Here is a 16,879-nt window from a genome sequence, read left to right on the forward strand (position 1 = left end):
ATAGTCAAGCAACATTCTCGTTCCTCTCACGAGCACTGAATCAGATCCCAGCTAGCTGTGCTGACCCATCAACCAAAGCATAGCCCTGTCTTCAGCCAAGGTTAAACCCCAGCCTTCGCCCTGGGATCACCTAGCAACCTTGCACAGGTGCCAACAGTGTCTACTTGTGGCTGACCCCGCAGATGTATGGTCAGAGACATCAGTCATATTTTTGTACCCTTTAATATTTGTTTCTTTCAATTGATATTAAGTAAGTCGGCACAAGTGAAGTACCATACCAAACGCAGTGCTTGGCACGTAGAAAACATTCCACGAACATTAACCATCGTAAGTGTTTTTTGATAAGTTATGAAAACAGTATGATTTGGACTCACAAGTGGAAATAATAATGAAATATCTTCAGAGTTGTAAAAATTTCTCTTCGATCTGTCCCAAGTGGCTTGTGGGTTCACATCTCTGGCCCTGTCCTTAGCCCTGTGTCCACTGGTCCCCTCGGTTGTTATAACACTGAAATATTTAAGTAAACTGAAATAACTAGCAAAGTGGTTTTCTCAAGGAAATGAAAACGCATTTGGTTTGGGATGTGTCCTTCTTCCTGAAGCGCCAAGGCTGCCGCAGACATCCTGGCTCCACGGATGGCAAAGGGAGCCATGGCTGAGGGGGACCCGGGAATTGCCCCTCCTTGACCCACCTCGCGCTCTGAAACACACACTGAGGCTGCTGGTGGGCCTCCACTCACCCCTGCAGGCTTTTCCTCTCTCCCACATCAATGCCATCACCCTCATTGACTGAGAGGGATGATGGGGTTACACAGATTCAGGCACACTGTTTCACTTAATGGATACAGGAGTTTTTAAAATTATAGCTCTAGATGAAGTTCTGAGACCAGCCCTAGGGGGCAGTGGGAGAACTAGATTGGAGGCCCCGCCTTTATTCTAACAAAGCAGCTCCACGTGGATCTGTTTTACATATGGGATCACCAAGTGAGATTTTAGTTAAGAAAAAGTGCTTTAAAGTTTGGGAAAGCAGGCTGCCTGGCTGGCTCAGTCGGTGTGTGACTTGATCTTGGGGTTGTGAGTGTGAGCCCCACGTTGGGTGTGGAGCCTACTTAAAACAAAACAAAAAGGAGAATACAAGTTTTGAAAAGCTACAAGGATAGACACATTGCTAATGGAATCAGACTTCAAACCCAAATGGGTGTCGACATCATGATATAATTTAATATTTTAATTTATTGAGCACCTTCTATGTGCCAGATGCTGGGGTAGGGACCTTTACACATTATCTCATTTTTTTTTTATTTTTATTTTTTAACGTTTATTTATTTTTGAGACAGAGAGAGACAGAGCATGAACGGGGGAGGGGCAGAGAGAGAGGGAGACACAGAATCGGAAGCAGGCTCCAGGCTCTGAGCCATCAGCCCAGAGCCCGATGCGGGGCTCGAACTCACGGACCGCGAGATGGTGACCTGAGTTGAAGTCGGACGCTTAACCGACTGAGCCACGCAGGCGCCCCAACACATTATCTCATTTAAAAAAAATTTTTTTAATGTTTTATTTATTTTTGAGAGAGAGGGAGAGTACGAGTGGGGGAGGGGCAGATAGAAAGGGAGACACAGAATCCCAAACAGGCTCCAGACTCTGAGCTATCAGCACAGAGCCCAACGCGGGGCTCAAACTCATGAACCACTAGATCATGACCTGAGCCGAAGTTGGACACTTAACCATCTGAGCCACCCAGGTGCCCCTTGTCTCATTTATCTTTATGACACCCCCGTGAGGTATACGTTATATGGCTCCAGCAGTTAAGACTGGGTAGTTAAGATAATATACATTATGCTGTTTGGTAGTTAAGATGGGTCAGGCTGTCTGAGTTTGAACACTAGCATTCACCACTTTCTAGCCATGTGCCTTGGGTTTTGTCGTATCTTATGCCTCAGTTTCCTCATCTCTAAAAATGAAAATACTAAAATAAGGCAATAAGCCACCTCATGGGTTATGGAGGCACTGGTGCACCCAAAGTGCTTAGAACAGGTGCTAGCTCTAATTTTGTTAGTCATATTTATCCATTTCACATTTACCAACTGCGTGGGCTAGTTTGCTTCCCTCTGTAGCCTTAGTGAATTAATCACACGGGGACTGGATGGGCCTGAGAGGAGGGGTCCAGTGTGCTAATTTTGTAGATAAGCAGGCTGAGGCCCCAGGAGCTCTCATGTGTCTAAAACATCTTCCCCCCAGAATTCCTGTACATGACCCTGGCCAGCTCCCCCCGACACAAGTAAAGGCCAACTTCTCATCGCTCCACGGTGCTTACCACACTTTTCCTTGATGTTGGTCCATGTAGCAAAGTTCACTCTGCACATGGGAGGAATCTAGCAGAGGGAACATTTGTCAGGTGTGTCTCATAAACTTTTTGCTCATTTGGGCAACTTTTATGCAGACTTGTGCCATCAGATGAGCATTTGAGTGTGTAGGGATCCGATCATTCACCAAAGACCTGTGCCAAATAAATTTTGGCCACAAAAGACTGTTGTAAAAGTTCCCAGCATTTGTGATTGAGGAGACTGTGGATATGATGTGAATCACATGTGATAATGGTTTGTTTCCTATTGAACCACCATTTTTAAAAAAGAGGTAGAGGGGCACCTGGGTGGCTCAGTCGGGTAAACATCTGACTTCAGCTCAGGTCATGATCTCATGGTTCATAGTTCGAACCCTACATTGGGCTCTGTGCTGACAGTTCAGAACCTGGAGCCTGCTTGGGATTCCGTGTCTCTCTCTCTGCCCCTCCCCAACTCATGCTCTGTTTCTCTGTCTCTCAAAAATAAATAAACATAAAAAATTGTTTTAATTAAAAAAAAGAGGTAGAGGCATAGCAATTTATGGGTTGAAATAGAAATTTCAAAGACAAGGTATGTTTTTCTGGCTATTCTCCTAGCCTTTCTTGTATTACTAAGATTTTATCTTATATTTGAAAAAGCAAGAATTGTTCACACAATTGTCTGCATGGCTTAGCATTGGGGATAAGACAATCCTTTTTTTTTTTCTAAAGTTCAGTATAAAATGAGGTGTTCAAAGATTTTTCTGGATGGATGTTGTGAATTTTTATTTATAAGAGTTTTTAGGTGGCAGAACATGGGATGGAGCATGAGCTCCATGAAGACAGATTTCAAGTCTTGTTAGCAGCTATATCCTGGATGCATAACACTACTTGGCACAGAGTAGGTACTCAGTCAGTCTATGCAATGAATGGATGGCTATCTCTTCTTCATACTTCAGCTTAGGGGAAACTGATGCAGATTTCTTTTGAACTTTAAAGTAAATGTATAGGATGACACATGAGCCAAACAATATTGACTTTATTTTGCAGATCTCCCTTTACATTTAAATGCTGCCATGTTTGAAGCCAACGGTGGGTGTGGTTATGTTTTGAAACCCCCAGTTCTGTGGGATAAGAACTGTCCCATGTATCAGAAGTTCTCTCCCTTAGAAAGAGATCTGGACAACATGGAGCCTGCCATCTACTCCTTAACTGTAAGTATGGCCCCAGTTGTCAGAATCTAGTAAGGTCTGTAAGCCTTCATGAACATGAACTGGTTTTGAATTCAAGGCATTACAAAGGTCTCGTATCACCATTTTGTTCATGCAGATTTAGTTCCCCAAAGCATTTTTTCATCCTCTCAGGAAGCAGTGGCTATGGTTTATATACGCTGTCACCAGGCCCTCTGTTTGCCAGAGTCAGTAGGTGGAGTTATGAGGTCCCTGCTTCACCTGCAAACTGATGATAGGAATTCTGTCCTCCAGGCCCCGGGAATCATAACTGTGCATGGATCCCATAAAAGTTGAGCTCCTGGTTAGAGCAGGTCATCTTACACTCTGACAAGTTCTCATAAGATCAGACAGGCATCAATATATGAAGCAACTACATATCTTTCCTCCTTACAGCTTAACCTTTATCACTCCTGGGCTTCTCCTTACTCCTTTACTCCTTTAACTACCTAATTGTCAGAACTCCACAGGCTGCCCCTAACAACTCAGCCCCAGTAGCTCATCACCCAGCCTTATTCCCTGTTCTTTCACTCCCACTCAGCTGATAGAGAGACCACCACTGGATGGTGATAGGAAAGACAGAAAGGGAGAAAGTTACCTCTTCTCTCCATTATCATATTTGGTCTGACTTGCTGCAAACAAAGAATGCCAAACAGCCTCTGGTCATGACACCTCAGAGCCCTGGGAGAGCCAACTCGCAGACCTTCCACCTCCCACACGGTTTTTCTCTCTCCTGAAGACTAGGGCAGCGGCCCCTTTCTGTTTGACCAGTTCAGCTGGACTCGACTATAATTCCATCTACTTACGGAAGGCTATGGATTAATTTTTAACAACATTCCCTGTGACTTGGTCCAAAACAAACTGTTGAAGAAAAAGATTTGAGGTATATCAAATATATACACCTAAAACGTTTTGAACAGAATGTTAGCAACCATTTCTCAGATTGTGTACGGTTTCCTTTCCTCCTGCCTCCTTGAGAAACTTCATCATCTTAACGGCTTGGTTTTTGAAGATCTTTGAACATTTTTACAGTTGAAAGGTTATCGTCAGGTGAATGCTGTTGACAAAATAGGCTTTCACATGACTCTAGTCATGTGATTACCTGATTACAATCACTTTTTTTTTCTTTTTAGCAACTTTGTTAACCATGTACCCCTTCCATTCCAGAATGTTCTTTGTCTTTCTTGGTGGAGGGAAGCAGTAAGGTACAGAGGTTGCTTTGTTTCTTTCGTGTCTTCAGTGACTTTGATCCTTTTTTCCTTGCCTCAGATTGTCTCTGGTCAAAACGTGTGCCCGAGTAGCAGCACAGGAAGCCCCTGTATCGAAGTCGATGTGCTGGGCATGTCCCTGGACAGCTGCCATTTCCGCACAAAGCCCATCCACCGGAACACTCTGAACCCCATGTGGAATGAACAGTTTCTCTTCCGGGTTCACTTTGAAGATCTCGTATTTCTTCGTTTTGCCGTTGTGGAAAACAACAGCTCAGCTGTAACTGCTCAGAGAATCATCCCACTCAAGGCTTTAAAACGAGGTAGAACAAAATTCTCAAAATGCTAATAATTATAATAGCTAAGTGATGGATGCCCTGGGGTTCATGATGTTCTTCTCTCTCCTTGTGTGTATGTTTGGAATTTCCATAGTACAAAGTTAAAATAAGAGGCATAAAGGGGGCGCCTGGGTGGCTCAGTCAGTTAAGCGTCCGGCTCTGGCTCAGGTCATGATCTCACAGTACATGAGTTCAAGCCCCACATTGGGCTCTGTGCTGACAGCTCAGAACCTGGAGCCTGCTTCAGAATCTGTCTCCCTCTCTCTCTACCCCTCCCCCACATTGCACTCTGTTCTCTCTCTCTCTCAAAAATAAATAAACATTAAAAATAATAAGAGGCATGAAGAAATGATACATATTTGAACACTGTTTGATCACATCTCAAAAGAGATTTTTACATTATCCTAAAATCAGAGGTGTTGACAACATCCCATGGAGTGTGTCCTCTCCCTCTGCTGGTGTGGGGAGGAGTGGCTGTGCTCCTATTCCTGCACACCCCTTCCCAGTAGCAGCCGCTGCACCCCTGGCGTGTTTAAAGCAAGGACTGACGTTAGGAGAGGGGCCCGGGGTTGGGAGGTGCTGCCTAGCTGGCTCAGTCAGTGACTGGCTCAGCATGTGACTCTTGATCTCAGGATCTTGAGTTCAAACCCCACATTGGGTGTAGAGCTTACTTTTAAAAAATTTTAAAGTGAAGCACCTGGGTGTCTCAGTTGGTTAAGTTGGTTGATTTTGGCTCACTGTTTGTGGGTTCGAGCCTCACGTTGGTTTCCATGCTGACAGTGCAGAGCCTGCTTGGAATATTCTCTCTTTCTCTGTCTCACTCTCAAAATAAATAAACTTAAAAAAATTTTTTTTAATAAAAAAAAGGAAAAGAAAGAAAGGAGCCTGAGAGAAGGAGGGCTGGGATGCTCTCATGGCACGTCCAGGGTTGGAAGCTGGAGGTGGGTGTTGGGGGCAGAGCAGGGCAGATGGAGAATCCTGAGTAAAGGCCAGAGCTGTTGGCCTGATGTGGTTCGGCTTTGCCAAAGCACTTGTGGAACTTCAGCTTGTTGTCCAGTGGGCATGGCTGCACCTTGCTCCTCCAACACTGATGCGTGTCAGGGTCTCCTGGGACTCGTGGTAGTGAAATGCAGATTCTGATGCGGTAGGTCTGGGGGTGCGGGGGCTTGAGAGTCTGCATTTCTAACAAGCTCCCAGGGATGCTGACCCTACCGGCCTACTTTGAGTACCAAGGTACTAGCGCCTTCTTCCACCACCACACTCAAAGCGCCGAACTCTGACTTCCACGAACACATTACAGTCTCCTGCATTTTGTTCTCTTCCTGTTTTTCTTCTCCACTGTGCAAGTAGCACATGGCCACTGCCCTAGTCAGCTCGGGTTGCTGAAACAAAACACCACAGACTGGAGGCTTAAACGGCAGACATTTATTTTCTCACAGTTCTGGAGATGGAGGTGATGGCAGGGTTGGTTTCTCCCAAGGCCCCTCTCCTTGGCTGGCAGACAGCCACCATCTCGCTGTGTCCTCACGTGGTTGTCCCTGAGACTGTGTGCAGGCACCTGGTGTCTCTCTCTTCTTATAAGGACACCGGTCATATTGACTTAGGGCTCACCCTACTCACCCATTATGACATCATTGAAGGCCCTAACACTCTTTAAAAGACCCATCTCCAGGGATGCCTGGGTGGCTCAATCAGTTGAGTGTCCAACTCTTGATTTCACCTCAGACCATGATCCCAGGGTCGTGGGATCAAGTCCCAAATCGGACTCTGCTGACAGCAAGGAACCTGCTTGAGATTCTCTCTGTCTCTCTCTGCCTGCCCCTCCCCCACTCACACTGTTTCTCTTTCTCTCTCTCTCTCTCTCTCTCTCTCTCTCTCTCTCTCTCTCTCAAAATAAATAAATAAATAATGTTTTTAAAAGCCCCATCTTCAGATACAGGCACATTCCAAAGTACTGAGAGTTAGAGCTTCAACATGAGAATTTGGAGAGGACACAATTCAGTTCATAACAGTTATTACAGAACTATGAGAAAGCACAGAGAAGCAAAAACGTTTCTTTTGAATTATCCATTTTCCATCTCTCCAAAATAATCACTTTTGGTATATTTCTTTTGTAGGCTTTATTTCTCTGCCCATGTATTTACATATTATATGTAATAGACATATAACATAATGTATATTTTTAATAAATAGGCTTTCTACTAATCTTAGTGTCTTGCATCTCACTGGTTTTCATTCCTAATGTATGTAGTGAGCAACTTTTTTTTTAAATTTTTTTTTGATGTTTATTTATTTTGGAGCGGGGAGGGCAGAGAGAGTGGGGGGACACAGAATCCGAAGCAGGCTCCAGGCTCTGAGCTGTCAGCACAGAGCCCAACACAGGACTCAAGCCCACAGACCATGAGATCATGACCTGAGCCGAAGTCGGATGCTTAACCGATTGAGCCACTCAGGTGCCCCTGTAGTGAGCAACTTTTCTGTTGGTAGCTGTGCATCTTCATTAGCACTTTCACTGGCTGCACGTTATTCCACGTTATATTCGTACAAACAGTCACGCCATAACTTACTTTCCCAACTCCGTATTGTTAGAATACTGCATTGTCACTAAGAGGGAATATTTGTAAAACAGTGACTGTACATGATATCAAAATGATCAGATTTTCCTACTGTATTTTGTTTGAGTTTAAGATATTCTGCTTGAGTCTAAGTTAAAAATAGCACCTGAACAAGTTAGTTACCATAAGGTGACCCAAAACTGTCCCCAGGAGCAGCAGTCTCGATGAAAAGGTGTCTGTCTGCTGGTTGCATGCCCACTGCCACTCCCTGCCCATCGGAAGACCTGATTTCCGCCTACCATTTATTGACCTCCCTGGGTTACCTTCTTTGCAGAGCTCTGCAGTGCATGGCTAACAAGCTTTCCCCAATTCTGCATTATTCCAGGATATCGACATCTTCAGCTGCGAAATCTTCACAACGAAGTCTTGGAAATCTCTAGTTTATTCATAAACAGTAGGAGGATGGAAGAAAATTCCTCCAGCAGCACCACGCCGGCCTCTTTGGTAACTAAGTTCTATTTCACTCAGCATATTTGCAGGGATCGCTACACTGGGGATAGATAGACTTTCTTGTGGCACAGGAACCTGGTCAGTTAGAGTTATTAATTAGGTAGCAATGGAAATAATGACAACAACAGTAATGGCTGGCACTTGACACTTTCTAAGCACTTTACAACTATACTAATTCAGTTAATTCTGTCAGTAACTTTGTGAAATAGCTACGGTATCCTCTCCATTCCATACAGATGAGGAAGGTCAGAGCTAAGTATATCTAGGTCACACAGCTATAAACCCGTTACAGTAGTGCCAAAGCCCATACTCTTTTTTTTTTTATTTAATGTTTACTTTATTATTTTTGAAGGACAGAGTGCAAGCCAGGGAGAGGCAGAGAGAGAGGGGGACAGAGGATCCGAAGCAGGCTCCACGCTGACAGCAGCGAGCCTGATGTGGGGCTCAAACTCACGAGCCGTGAGATCATGACCAGAGCTGAAGTCGGATGCTCAACTGACTGGCCACCCAGGTGCCCCCAAAGCCCACACTCTTAATGAGTGCATTATAGGCCTGCCAGGGAGATGAACCCAAAATAATAACATGGGGAAAAGACTAATTAAGCAAAGGTTGGGGAGATGCAGAATTGGCTCTCTTGGAAATGGGAAAGGAATGCCACAGAAAGGGTCACTATTACAGAATCTGTCTCTTAACAAGTTCCCTAGGTAAGGTCCATACCATTGAAGTTTGAGGACCACTGGGCCAGTACCCACCCCAGTAATGCAAGGTTGTTTATTTAAACAAGTACCACTGCTTTAATTAACTGGTTGATTCCATTATTTGAGGTTTAGAAATTAACTTAAAATGAGGGGCATCTGGGTGGCTGAGTAGATTAAGCTTCCAGCTCTTGGTTTCAGCTCAGGTCATGATCTCACAGTTCATGAGTTTGAGCCTCACATCAGGCTCTGCACTGACAGCACGAAGCCTGCTTGGGATTCTCCCTCTCCCTCTCTTTATCTGCCCCTCCCCCCTCAAAATAAATAAATAAACTTTAAAAAATACTAATAACAGGGGCGCCTGGGTGGCTCAGTCAGTTGAGCGTCCAACTTCAGCTAGGGTCATGATCTCACAGTTCATGGGTTTGGGCCCCGCATTGGGCTATGTGCTGACCGCTCAGAGCCTGGAGCCTGCTTCGGATTCTGTGTCTCCCTCTCTCTCTGCCCCTCCCCCGCTCATGCTCACTCTCTCTCTCTCAAAAAATAAACATTAAAAAAAATTGTTTAATAATAATAACAATAGAAGGGTGTCCATTGATTACCTCTTTACATGTTTAATATAACCTGTTCACCGTTGTGTCAATCTTATACTTCAACATAGTGCTAACAACCTGTGGAAAGGCACCCCGTATGCTCACAAATGGCGCTGGCTCGACCACTGCCATGGCCACCCATAATTCACCCAATTTTCTTCTCTGCTGTTCTTCCCCTCACCTCATCGGTGTCGTCTCTCTCTCCATCCTGACCTCATTTTCTCAGGTTCTCCTCCTTTTCCCTTCAGTGTGTGGCCAAAGTTGAGAACAACACTTGGCCAAGGTAGAGAGAGGTGTTGCCTCTACTTGTGCAGAGGACTGGGAAGCAGAGACAGGGCTGCCTAGGTATCGAAGGGCAAGAATCAGCTTTCACAAAGGGGAAGCAGAGCTTAGTGCCTGATTCTGGCTCAGTTTGCCTCGATACTTATTAGCACTGAAGATTCCACACATGCCATTGATGAACCATTTTTCCTCACAACACTTCTGACACCAAATGCATTGTGTATTTTCTTACACTGCTTCAACTCTGACAGCAGCTGGGTGTCCTGCCTTTCAATTTAATTCTGACAGGGTCTACCTGGAGTTAGCATCAGGTCCCAGAGTTAAGGGCTCAGTCCTATGGGACTGTCCCCACTTCAGGTGTCAGTGGCAAGTCCCAGGTTGTCACTGGTACTTCTGACTGACCAGCTATAAATTCAGGAGGTTTCCACAAACCCCTCCTCAGGTTCAGGAATTTTGTAGAATGACTCAGAGAACTCAGAAACGTGCTTTACTGTTACCAGTTTATTATAAGGACACAACGCAAGAGAAGTCAGATGGAAGAAATACATAGGGCAAAGGGGGTGTGAGGCCTCCGGCATCTCAATGTGTTTACCAACACAGAAGCTCTTGGAACCCCACCTTTTAGCGGTTTTAATGGAGCTTTATTGAAAAGGCATGATTGAGTATGTCATAGCCCATTGGTGAGTGACTCGACTCTCGGTAACGTCCCCCTCTCTGGAAGCCCCAGGTGGTGCTGAAAGTTCCCACCATCTGATCCCACCTCGGTCTTTCCAGTGAGCACCTCCCATCCTGAAGCTGTCTAGGGGCCTCCAGCCATCGGCCATCTCATAACATGCAGGGAACATTCATCACTGCAGAGGTTCCAAGGGAGATGCGTGCCAGCGACTGTGAACAAAGACCAAATATTTATTTTTTATTGTACCACACCAGGCCATCCCTGGGTCCCAGGCAGCAGCAACACGTATGTGTTCTTTGACCACTGAAGTCATCACTCTCCATTGCTCAAGCCAATAACAGAAGATCATCCTGGACTTCTCCCTCCCTCTCACTGCCCCATTTAAGACTTGATAAGTCTATCTCCTTAGTGGTTTTCAAATCCATTCATCTCTGTCCATCACTACTGCTTTGACCCTCATCCATTCGCACCTGGCTCGTGGCAGTGAGTTTCTAACTGGCCTCTCCCTCTGAGCTTGAACCCCTCTGTCTGTCTGCTTAGCCACATCTAACTAAAACCTAAATCTGATCATGTCACTCCTGTGTTAGAAACCCTTCCTTGGTTCTCCACTGCTTTCAGAGTAAAATTTATACATGGACTGGGCAGAGACTCTGGGAAAACAGTGAGCTTATGAGTCATTTAAAGGGGCAGCCACTACCCTGCTCTCAGCTCCAGCTGCTGGTTGCCATGCAGTGTGGCCTGATCTTCTGGTTTCCAAGAGAGTCAGGACATCTGGATTTGCATAACTGTTGGCAGTGATTTCAACTTCCAAAAAATACAGTGCAGGCTAAACCATATAATTGAAATGTGCATTTTATAGTATACAAATCATATCTCAATAAAATGCATTAAATAATAGAAACACAGTGTGCAAGCAAAATAAAACAGCCAACTCCTTCCCCAAATAAAAATAAAGTACAAGTTCAACGAAACACTTAGGGCTTCGGGTCACTATTCTGCTCTCAGTGTAGCTCTTCCGGCCAGTTAGGAAGAGGCCTGCATGATTGTGCACCTGCTGGCTTCTCCAGCCACCCCCTCCACACCCCAGTCATGGAGCTTGTGGAGGCTCCCAGAATCCCCTGCTTCAGGCCACCTCCAAGCCTTTGCACACAGGCTGCATCAATATTTGGGGTGTTCTTGTTCCACTCTCCATCTTCTAAGTCACACTGGACTTCCAAGGTTTAGTTCAGATGATACCATTTTCAGGAGGTGCTCTCTGCTTTCCTCCAAACCTGGGATCTGCCCCCTCCTCTGGGTTCCCAAGGAACTTAGCATACTGCTGACAGTTGTCCATTTTCTTTTCTGATTCATTCCACTGGGTGCCCTTGAGGGCAGGGATAAGGTCCTCTTTCTGGGATAATGTCCCAGGGCCAGACATAGTGTCCGATTCACTATCAACTCTCCATAAATGAATTTTATATTTTGAGTGAATGAATATATCTTAATATATAAAATGCTCAAAAGTTGTGAGTTACACACCTCCCCAGCTCTTCCTAAAACAGAAATACTTTTCATATTATGCTTATCTGTGTGCCTGGGCGGAGAGTGCTCTAAGCCTGGAATAGTCTATCATCTTACCAACCAAAATTCTAACCCAAGGCCCTGAGGAGAGAGGGAACTCAATAGACACTGTTGAAGGTCAGTTCATAAGTAAGGACTAACATACACTTCAGATAATACCAGTCTCCTAATTATGATGGAAAGAGTCACTTTCCATTTATTTTAAATAAATAAATTTTAAATAAATAAATTAGTATTTTGGTGGTATGCTGCTAATATCCTCACTAGACTGTTAAGGAAGATGCACCATCGCCTCTTCAGCGACAAACAGAAGTATCAGGTTGTAAAAGAATGGTCTTCTTTTGCATTTACATGTCCCTCTACAGACTTCTAAGAACTAGTACTTGTGTACTGAATATAGCCTAGAAATAACATGAGAATGAGAATGAGAATGAGAATGAATGAGAAACCATGTGGTCTTCCTTGACAGATGTTTAATTCAGAAGAAAGAAAATGTTTGCAGGCTCACAGAGTCACGGTGCATGGGGTCCCAGGTCCAGAGCCCTTTACTGTTTTCTCCATAAGTGGAGGCACCAAAGCAAAGCAGCTTCTCCAACAAGTAAGTCCACTGAGGCCATGGTTGGGAGAATCCATCATCTAATATGTATGGAGGGGTGTGTGTGTGTGTGTGTGTGTGTGTGTGTGTGTGTGTGTGTGTAAATGCAGGTGTAAGCATACACACACACACAAAAGTCCATGTTGATGATCTGCCTTTTGATTATTTGTGTAATTCAACACTGAGATCCACCATAAGAATGATCTGGGAGGTCATGGTACCATTAGATAAGCTAACCTACAGAGAGAGACAGAGCATGAGCAGGGGAGGGTCAGAGAGAGAGGAAGACACAGAATCCAAATCAGGCTCCAGGCTCTGAGCTGCCAGCACAGAGCCTGATGCGGGGCTCAAACTCATAAACCATGAGATCATGACCTGAGCCAATGTCAGTCACTTAACCGACTGAGCCACCCAGGCGCCCCTAGAAAAGAATTTTTAACAAGTCTTCAAACACATAAGAAAACACTAGGCTCAAGATGGATAAGGACCAAAATGAGTGGCTTTCCAATCGTGTATTCTTTCCCTCTAAGGCTAGACACGGGCCCCATCTTTCTTCTTAATGTGGAGCTTACTAATCAGTCAGAATTTGCACACAAGCTGAATGAAGTTTGTCGTCCTAGGAGTTAGATCAAGTTTTTAGAGCATCAGGATGGACGGCGGCCAAGAAGACATTGCTTCAGCCCCTCTAGCCTTAGGCCTTTATCTGCCCTAATTGGGCAGCCCCATTGTCCCCCTTCCCCTGGCACTTGATCTTAACCCTTGAGGTCCTACCCCTCTGGTAGTGCAAAGAGGCCCGCAGGGCCTGACCCAGGAGGATGAGAGCCTGTTACCCCAAAACCTGCAGCAGCATCACTGGCCTTAGTCCCCTCATGTGGTGCCACTTCTGCTCGGGATCGCCCCCAGAGATTCCTGTGGCTTTCTGTAAGCAGGGACACCACCCCACCCCCACCCCCAACCCGGGAGGACGTGTGAGAGTGAGAAAGCCAGAAACCAAGCAGCATCCGGAGGGGGCAGCTCCTCAAATGGACAGACAGCCCCATGTGTAACGTCTTTTCTCTTCACACTGGAAGCCCCACCTCGGATTGACACAGTGACCTAATATCCTTGCAGCACCGACTACAGACCAAGCGCTGGGGTGAAGGGAGCTGCATCTTCCTGAGAATCTTCTGTCCTCACCATCCTCGGTTCATTCCACTTTTCCTCCAAGCCAGATGAAGTAGTGCCAAGTGTGGACTCTAGGAGTTGCATCACTGGCGGGGGCGAGGAGAAGGGTGCTTGCCTAATCCAGACCAGATGGTGGCAACCTTCTCTGTCCCCACTTGGAGTGGAATGTGCGGTCACTAACTTATAGGAGTGTGATGGTAACTGGCATTTATTGAGTTCTCGTATGTGCCGGTGTTATGCTTTCTAACCAGTGCCTCAATCATGAAACGAAATGAGGAGGTTGTTACTCTTAACTGTTCCCATTTTATGGATGGGGAAACTGAGTCTCTAAGGGGTTAAATACCTTGTCCAACACCTCACAGCCAATAAGTATCAAAGGCAGACCTCAGACCCAGGTCTGTCTGGCTCCAGAGCCTTGTCCCAGCCACTCTGACCGCCTGGGTAAGTAACCAACAAAGAAAAACAAGCTTGTAGGCACAGTGTCAGGACTTAATTGAAAGGAGAATTCCCAGGAACTTAGATCAGATGAGATTAGAAGACAAGTATTTCTAACATGAGAAAAAGACACGGTGCTGGTAAAAGCTATGCTAGGTTCTTTGCCATTGGTCCTGTGTTACAAGATTACAGAGAGCTAAATTCATGGATTGAGAAGCATAAAGTCTGTAATTCAGTAGAAGCTCTCATTCCAGCTGTGGGAAAAATAGTTATGCTGTCTGGGGATTATGAATAAATTGTGTCGTTGCCCAGAATGAACATAAACAATCCTTCTTGGACATAAGAGAGTTCTTAGGTCTTCCAAAAAGAATTATTCAACACTGCAGAGTAAGTTTCACTTATAAATTACACATCAGACCTATGTAAACACCATGAGAATAGGTTTCTTTTTTTTTTTTTTTTAATTTTTTTTTTAACATTTATTTATTTTTGAGACAGAGAGAGACAGAGCATGAACGGGGGAGGGTCAGAGAGAGAGAGAGACACACAGAATCGGAGGCAGGCTCCAGGCTCTGAGCCATCAGCCCAGAGCCCGACGCGGGGCTCGAACTCACGGACCGTGAGATCGTGACCTGAGCTGAAGTCGGACGCTTAACCGACTGAGCCACCCAGGTGCCCCAGAGAATAGGTTTCTTTTGTGTGTGAGTGTGTGTGTGTTTTATTCAAGTATAGTTAACATACAGTGTTATATTAGTTTCAGGTTTCTATACAGGACTCAGTGCTCATCAGGATAAGTATAGTCTTTAATCCCTAGTTCCTATTTCACCCATTCCCCACACACCCACCCACCCACCCACCTCCCCTCTGCTAACCATCAGTTTGTTCTCTGTACAAAACTGGCTTATTTTGAATTAAAGTTTTGCCTTTGCTTTTTCTTTAGATTCTGACCACTGAACAAGACACCAAACCTATCATCACAGACTATTTTTTGATGGAAGAAAAATATTTTATATCTAAAGAAAAGAATGAATGCAGGAAACAACCGTTCCAGAGAGTCATTGGTCCAGAGGAAGAGATTATGCAGATTTTAAGCAGCTGGTTTCCAGAGGAAGGATATGTTGGCAGGATTGTCTTAAAAACCCAGCAGGAAGTAAGTGTGTCTCACACCGTAACAACTCAAGGTGTGATTAACCACCTCACCACTGGCCACCTCCCTCGATTCAGAATTTATCATTGCAACCTGATTTATGTTCTTCTTCTTTTTTTTTTTATTTTTTAAAAAAAAATTTTTTTTAACGTTTTTATTCATTTTTGAGACAGAGAGAGACAGAGCATGAATGGGGGAGGGTCAGAGAGAGGGAGACACAGAATCTGAAACAGGCTCCGGGCTCTGAGCTGTCAGCACAGGGGCCCCATACAGGGCTCGAACTCACGGACCGCGAGATCGTGACCTGAGCCGAAGTCGGCGGTCAACCGACTGAGCCACCCAGGCGCCCCTATGTTATTCTTCTTAAGTAAATGGGGAGAAATGATTTTATTCTTCTGCACCTATTCAGAATGTTATCTCTAAGTTACAGAAATTCAGTCTAAAAACCATCTCTTGTAAAAGAAAGGGAGCAAGAATTCAAAGGATTCCTTCCTCATGCTTGTCATCAACTGTGGGTCCAGGCTTTGATTTATATGTGAAAAGGCATTGTCATAAGGGTCACAGGACCGTGTCATGCTAGTCCCGTTGGTATTTTACATTTGGGAATTGGTTGCCTTCTTGTTCGTGCCTGTTAAAGTTTTAGTTAATAAAAAGTTCTGTGTTTTTAGGTAGAGCAGTAGTTCTTTGAAAATATTCTGAAACTTCACACAAAGCAAAGTATTCTCAGCTTTGATCAGAGTTAGTAAGAATTTACGTTATGTTCACTAACATTCCTGTGATCATTCGCATGAAGGAAAATAATATAGCAACTTCCTGTCAGCTCTACATTGATTAGTTCCTTTTCAAGTTTGTGGATGGAGTACTGATTTTTTTTTTTTTTTTTAATAAACTGTTAAGAGCCCACTAACTTACCGCCATTTTTTTAAATGACATAAAGTCACTGCTCCACCATAGATGTTCAGGCCTCATGATATGTCAGTAATGAGGGAGTGGAGTCAATTCAACAATTAGATTAAACAAATATTTATTGAGCACCTAATACATGCCAAGCCCTGTTCTGGGCACATGTAATAGAGCTTGGTTGGTAAAATGCCCATTGGTGACCCATGATGTTGGGACACAGTGGAGATGATAAAGAGCCAGTTTTCAGCGTCATGTGCCACTTTTTCACTCTGCACCAAACGGTGAACATGGCCTGCATCGTACTCCACAGACCTCCAACATCTGCTCTGGGAACCACAGCCACTGCCTTTCTTCCTAACCTTGCCTTAGACCTTAAAAGGACACTCCAGTTAAGCAAAGAAATGTAATCGTCTCCCCAACCTCCTCTCCCTATAAGACATACACATTGCAAAGGCAGGTAATGAGCAGTTCTGATGATAATAGCTTTATGAGAAAATGTCAGAGGCCTTAGCTGGACTTTTGAAGCCTTCTTCAGTTTCTCTCTAAATTTTTCTGTATTTTTTCTCGTTGACTTGCCTCATTCTTTAGCTACAGGTAAAAAAATGTCCTCTAAGTGATAAGGTCAGCAAGCAAATTTTCAAACCATATATTTGCATAATGATTTACCGTG

At 44.6% G+C, this 16,879-nt stretch overlaps 2 protein-coding genes across 11 annotated transcripts in view; one reads left to right on the forward strand and one right to left on the reverse strand.

Moving 5' to 3' along the window:
- Positions 1-16,879, forward strand: part of PLCE1 (phospholipase C epsilon 1) — a 321,468-nt gene that overhangs the window by 291,154 nt on the left and 13,435 nt on the right. For all 9 annotated transcript variants that reach the window (XR_008424888.1, XM_053909742.1, XM_053909736.1 and 6 more), the window contains 5 exons: positions 3,370-3,533; positions 4,818-5,079; positions 8,035-8,153; positions 12,435-12,563; positions 15,100-15,309. Coding sequence is in view for 8 of the 9 variants with exons in the window: in XM_053909742.1 (XP_053765717.1) it covers positions 3,370-3,533; positions 4,818-5,079; positions 8,035-8,153; positions 12,435-12,563; positions 15,100-15,309 (884 nt within the window). In the remaining variant the exon portion in view is untranslated. The remainder of the gene's footprint in view (positions 1-3,369; positions 3,534-4,817; positions 5,080-8,034; positions 8,154-12,434; positions 12,564-15,099; positions 15,310-16,879) is intronic.
- Positions 10,213-16,879, reverse strand: part of NOC3L (NOC3 like DNA replication regulator) — a 51,969-nt gene continuing 45,302 nt past the window's right edge. For both annotated transcript variants that reach the window (XM_053909745.1, XM_019445132.2), the window contains one exon: positions 10,213-10,614. In XM_053909745.1, the coding sequence (XP_053765720.1) occupies positions 10,578-10,614 (37 nt within the window). In that variant the 3' untranslated portion in view covers positions 10,213-10,577. The remainder of the gene's footprint in view (positions 10,615-16,879) is intronic.

This window comes from Panthera pardus, unplaced genomic scaffold, assembly GCF_024362965.1.
Source record: "Panthera pardus isolate Hobbes unplaced genomic scaffold, ASM2436296v1 HiC_scaffold_22, whole genome shotgun sequence".
In the NCBI taxonomy this organism is placed as follows: domain Eukaryota; kingdom Metazoa; phylum Chordata; class Mammalia; order Carnivora; family Felidae; genus Panthera; species Panthera pardus.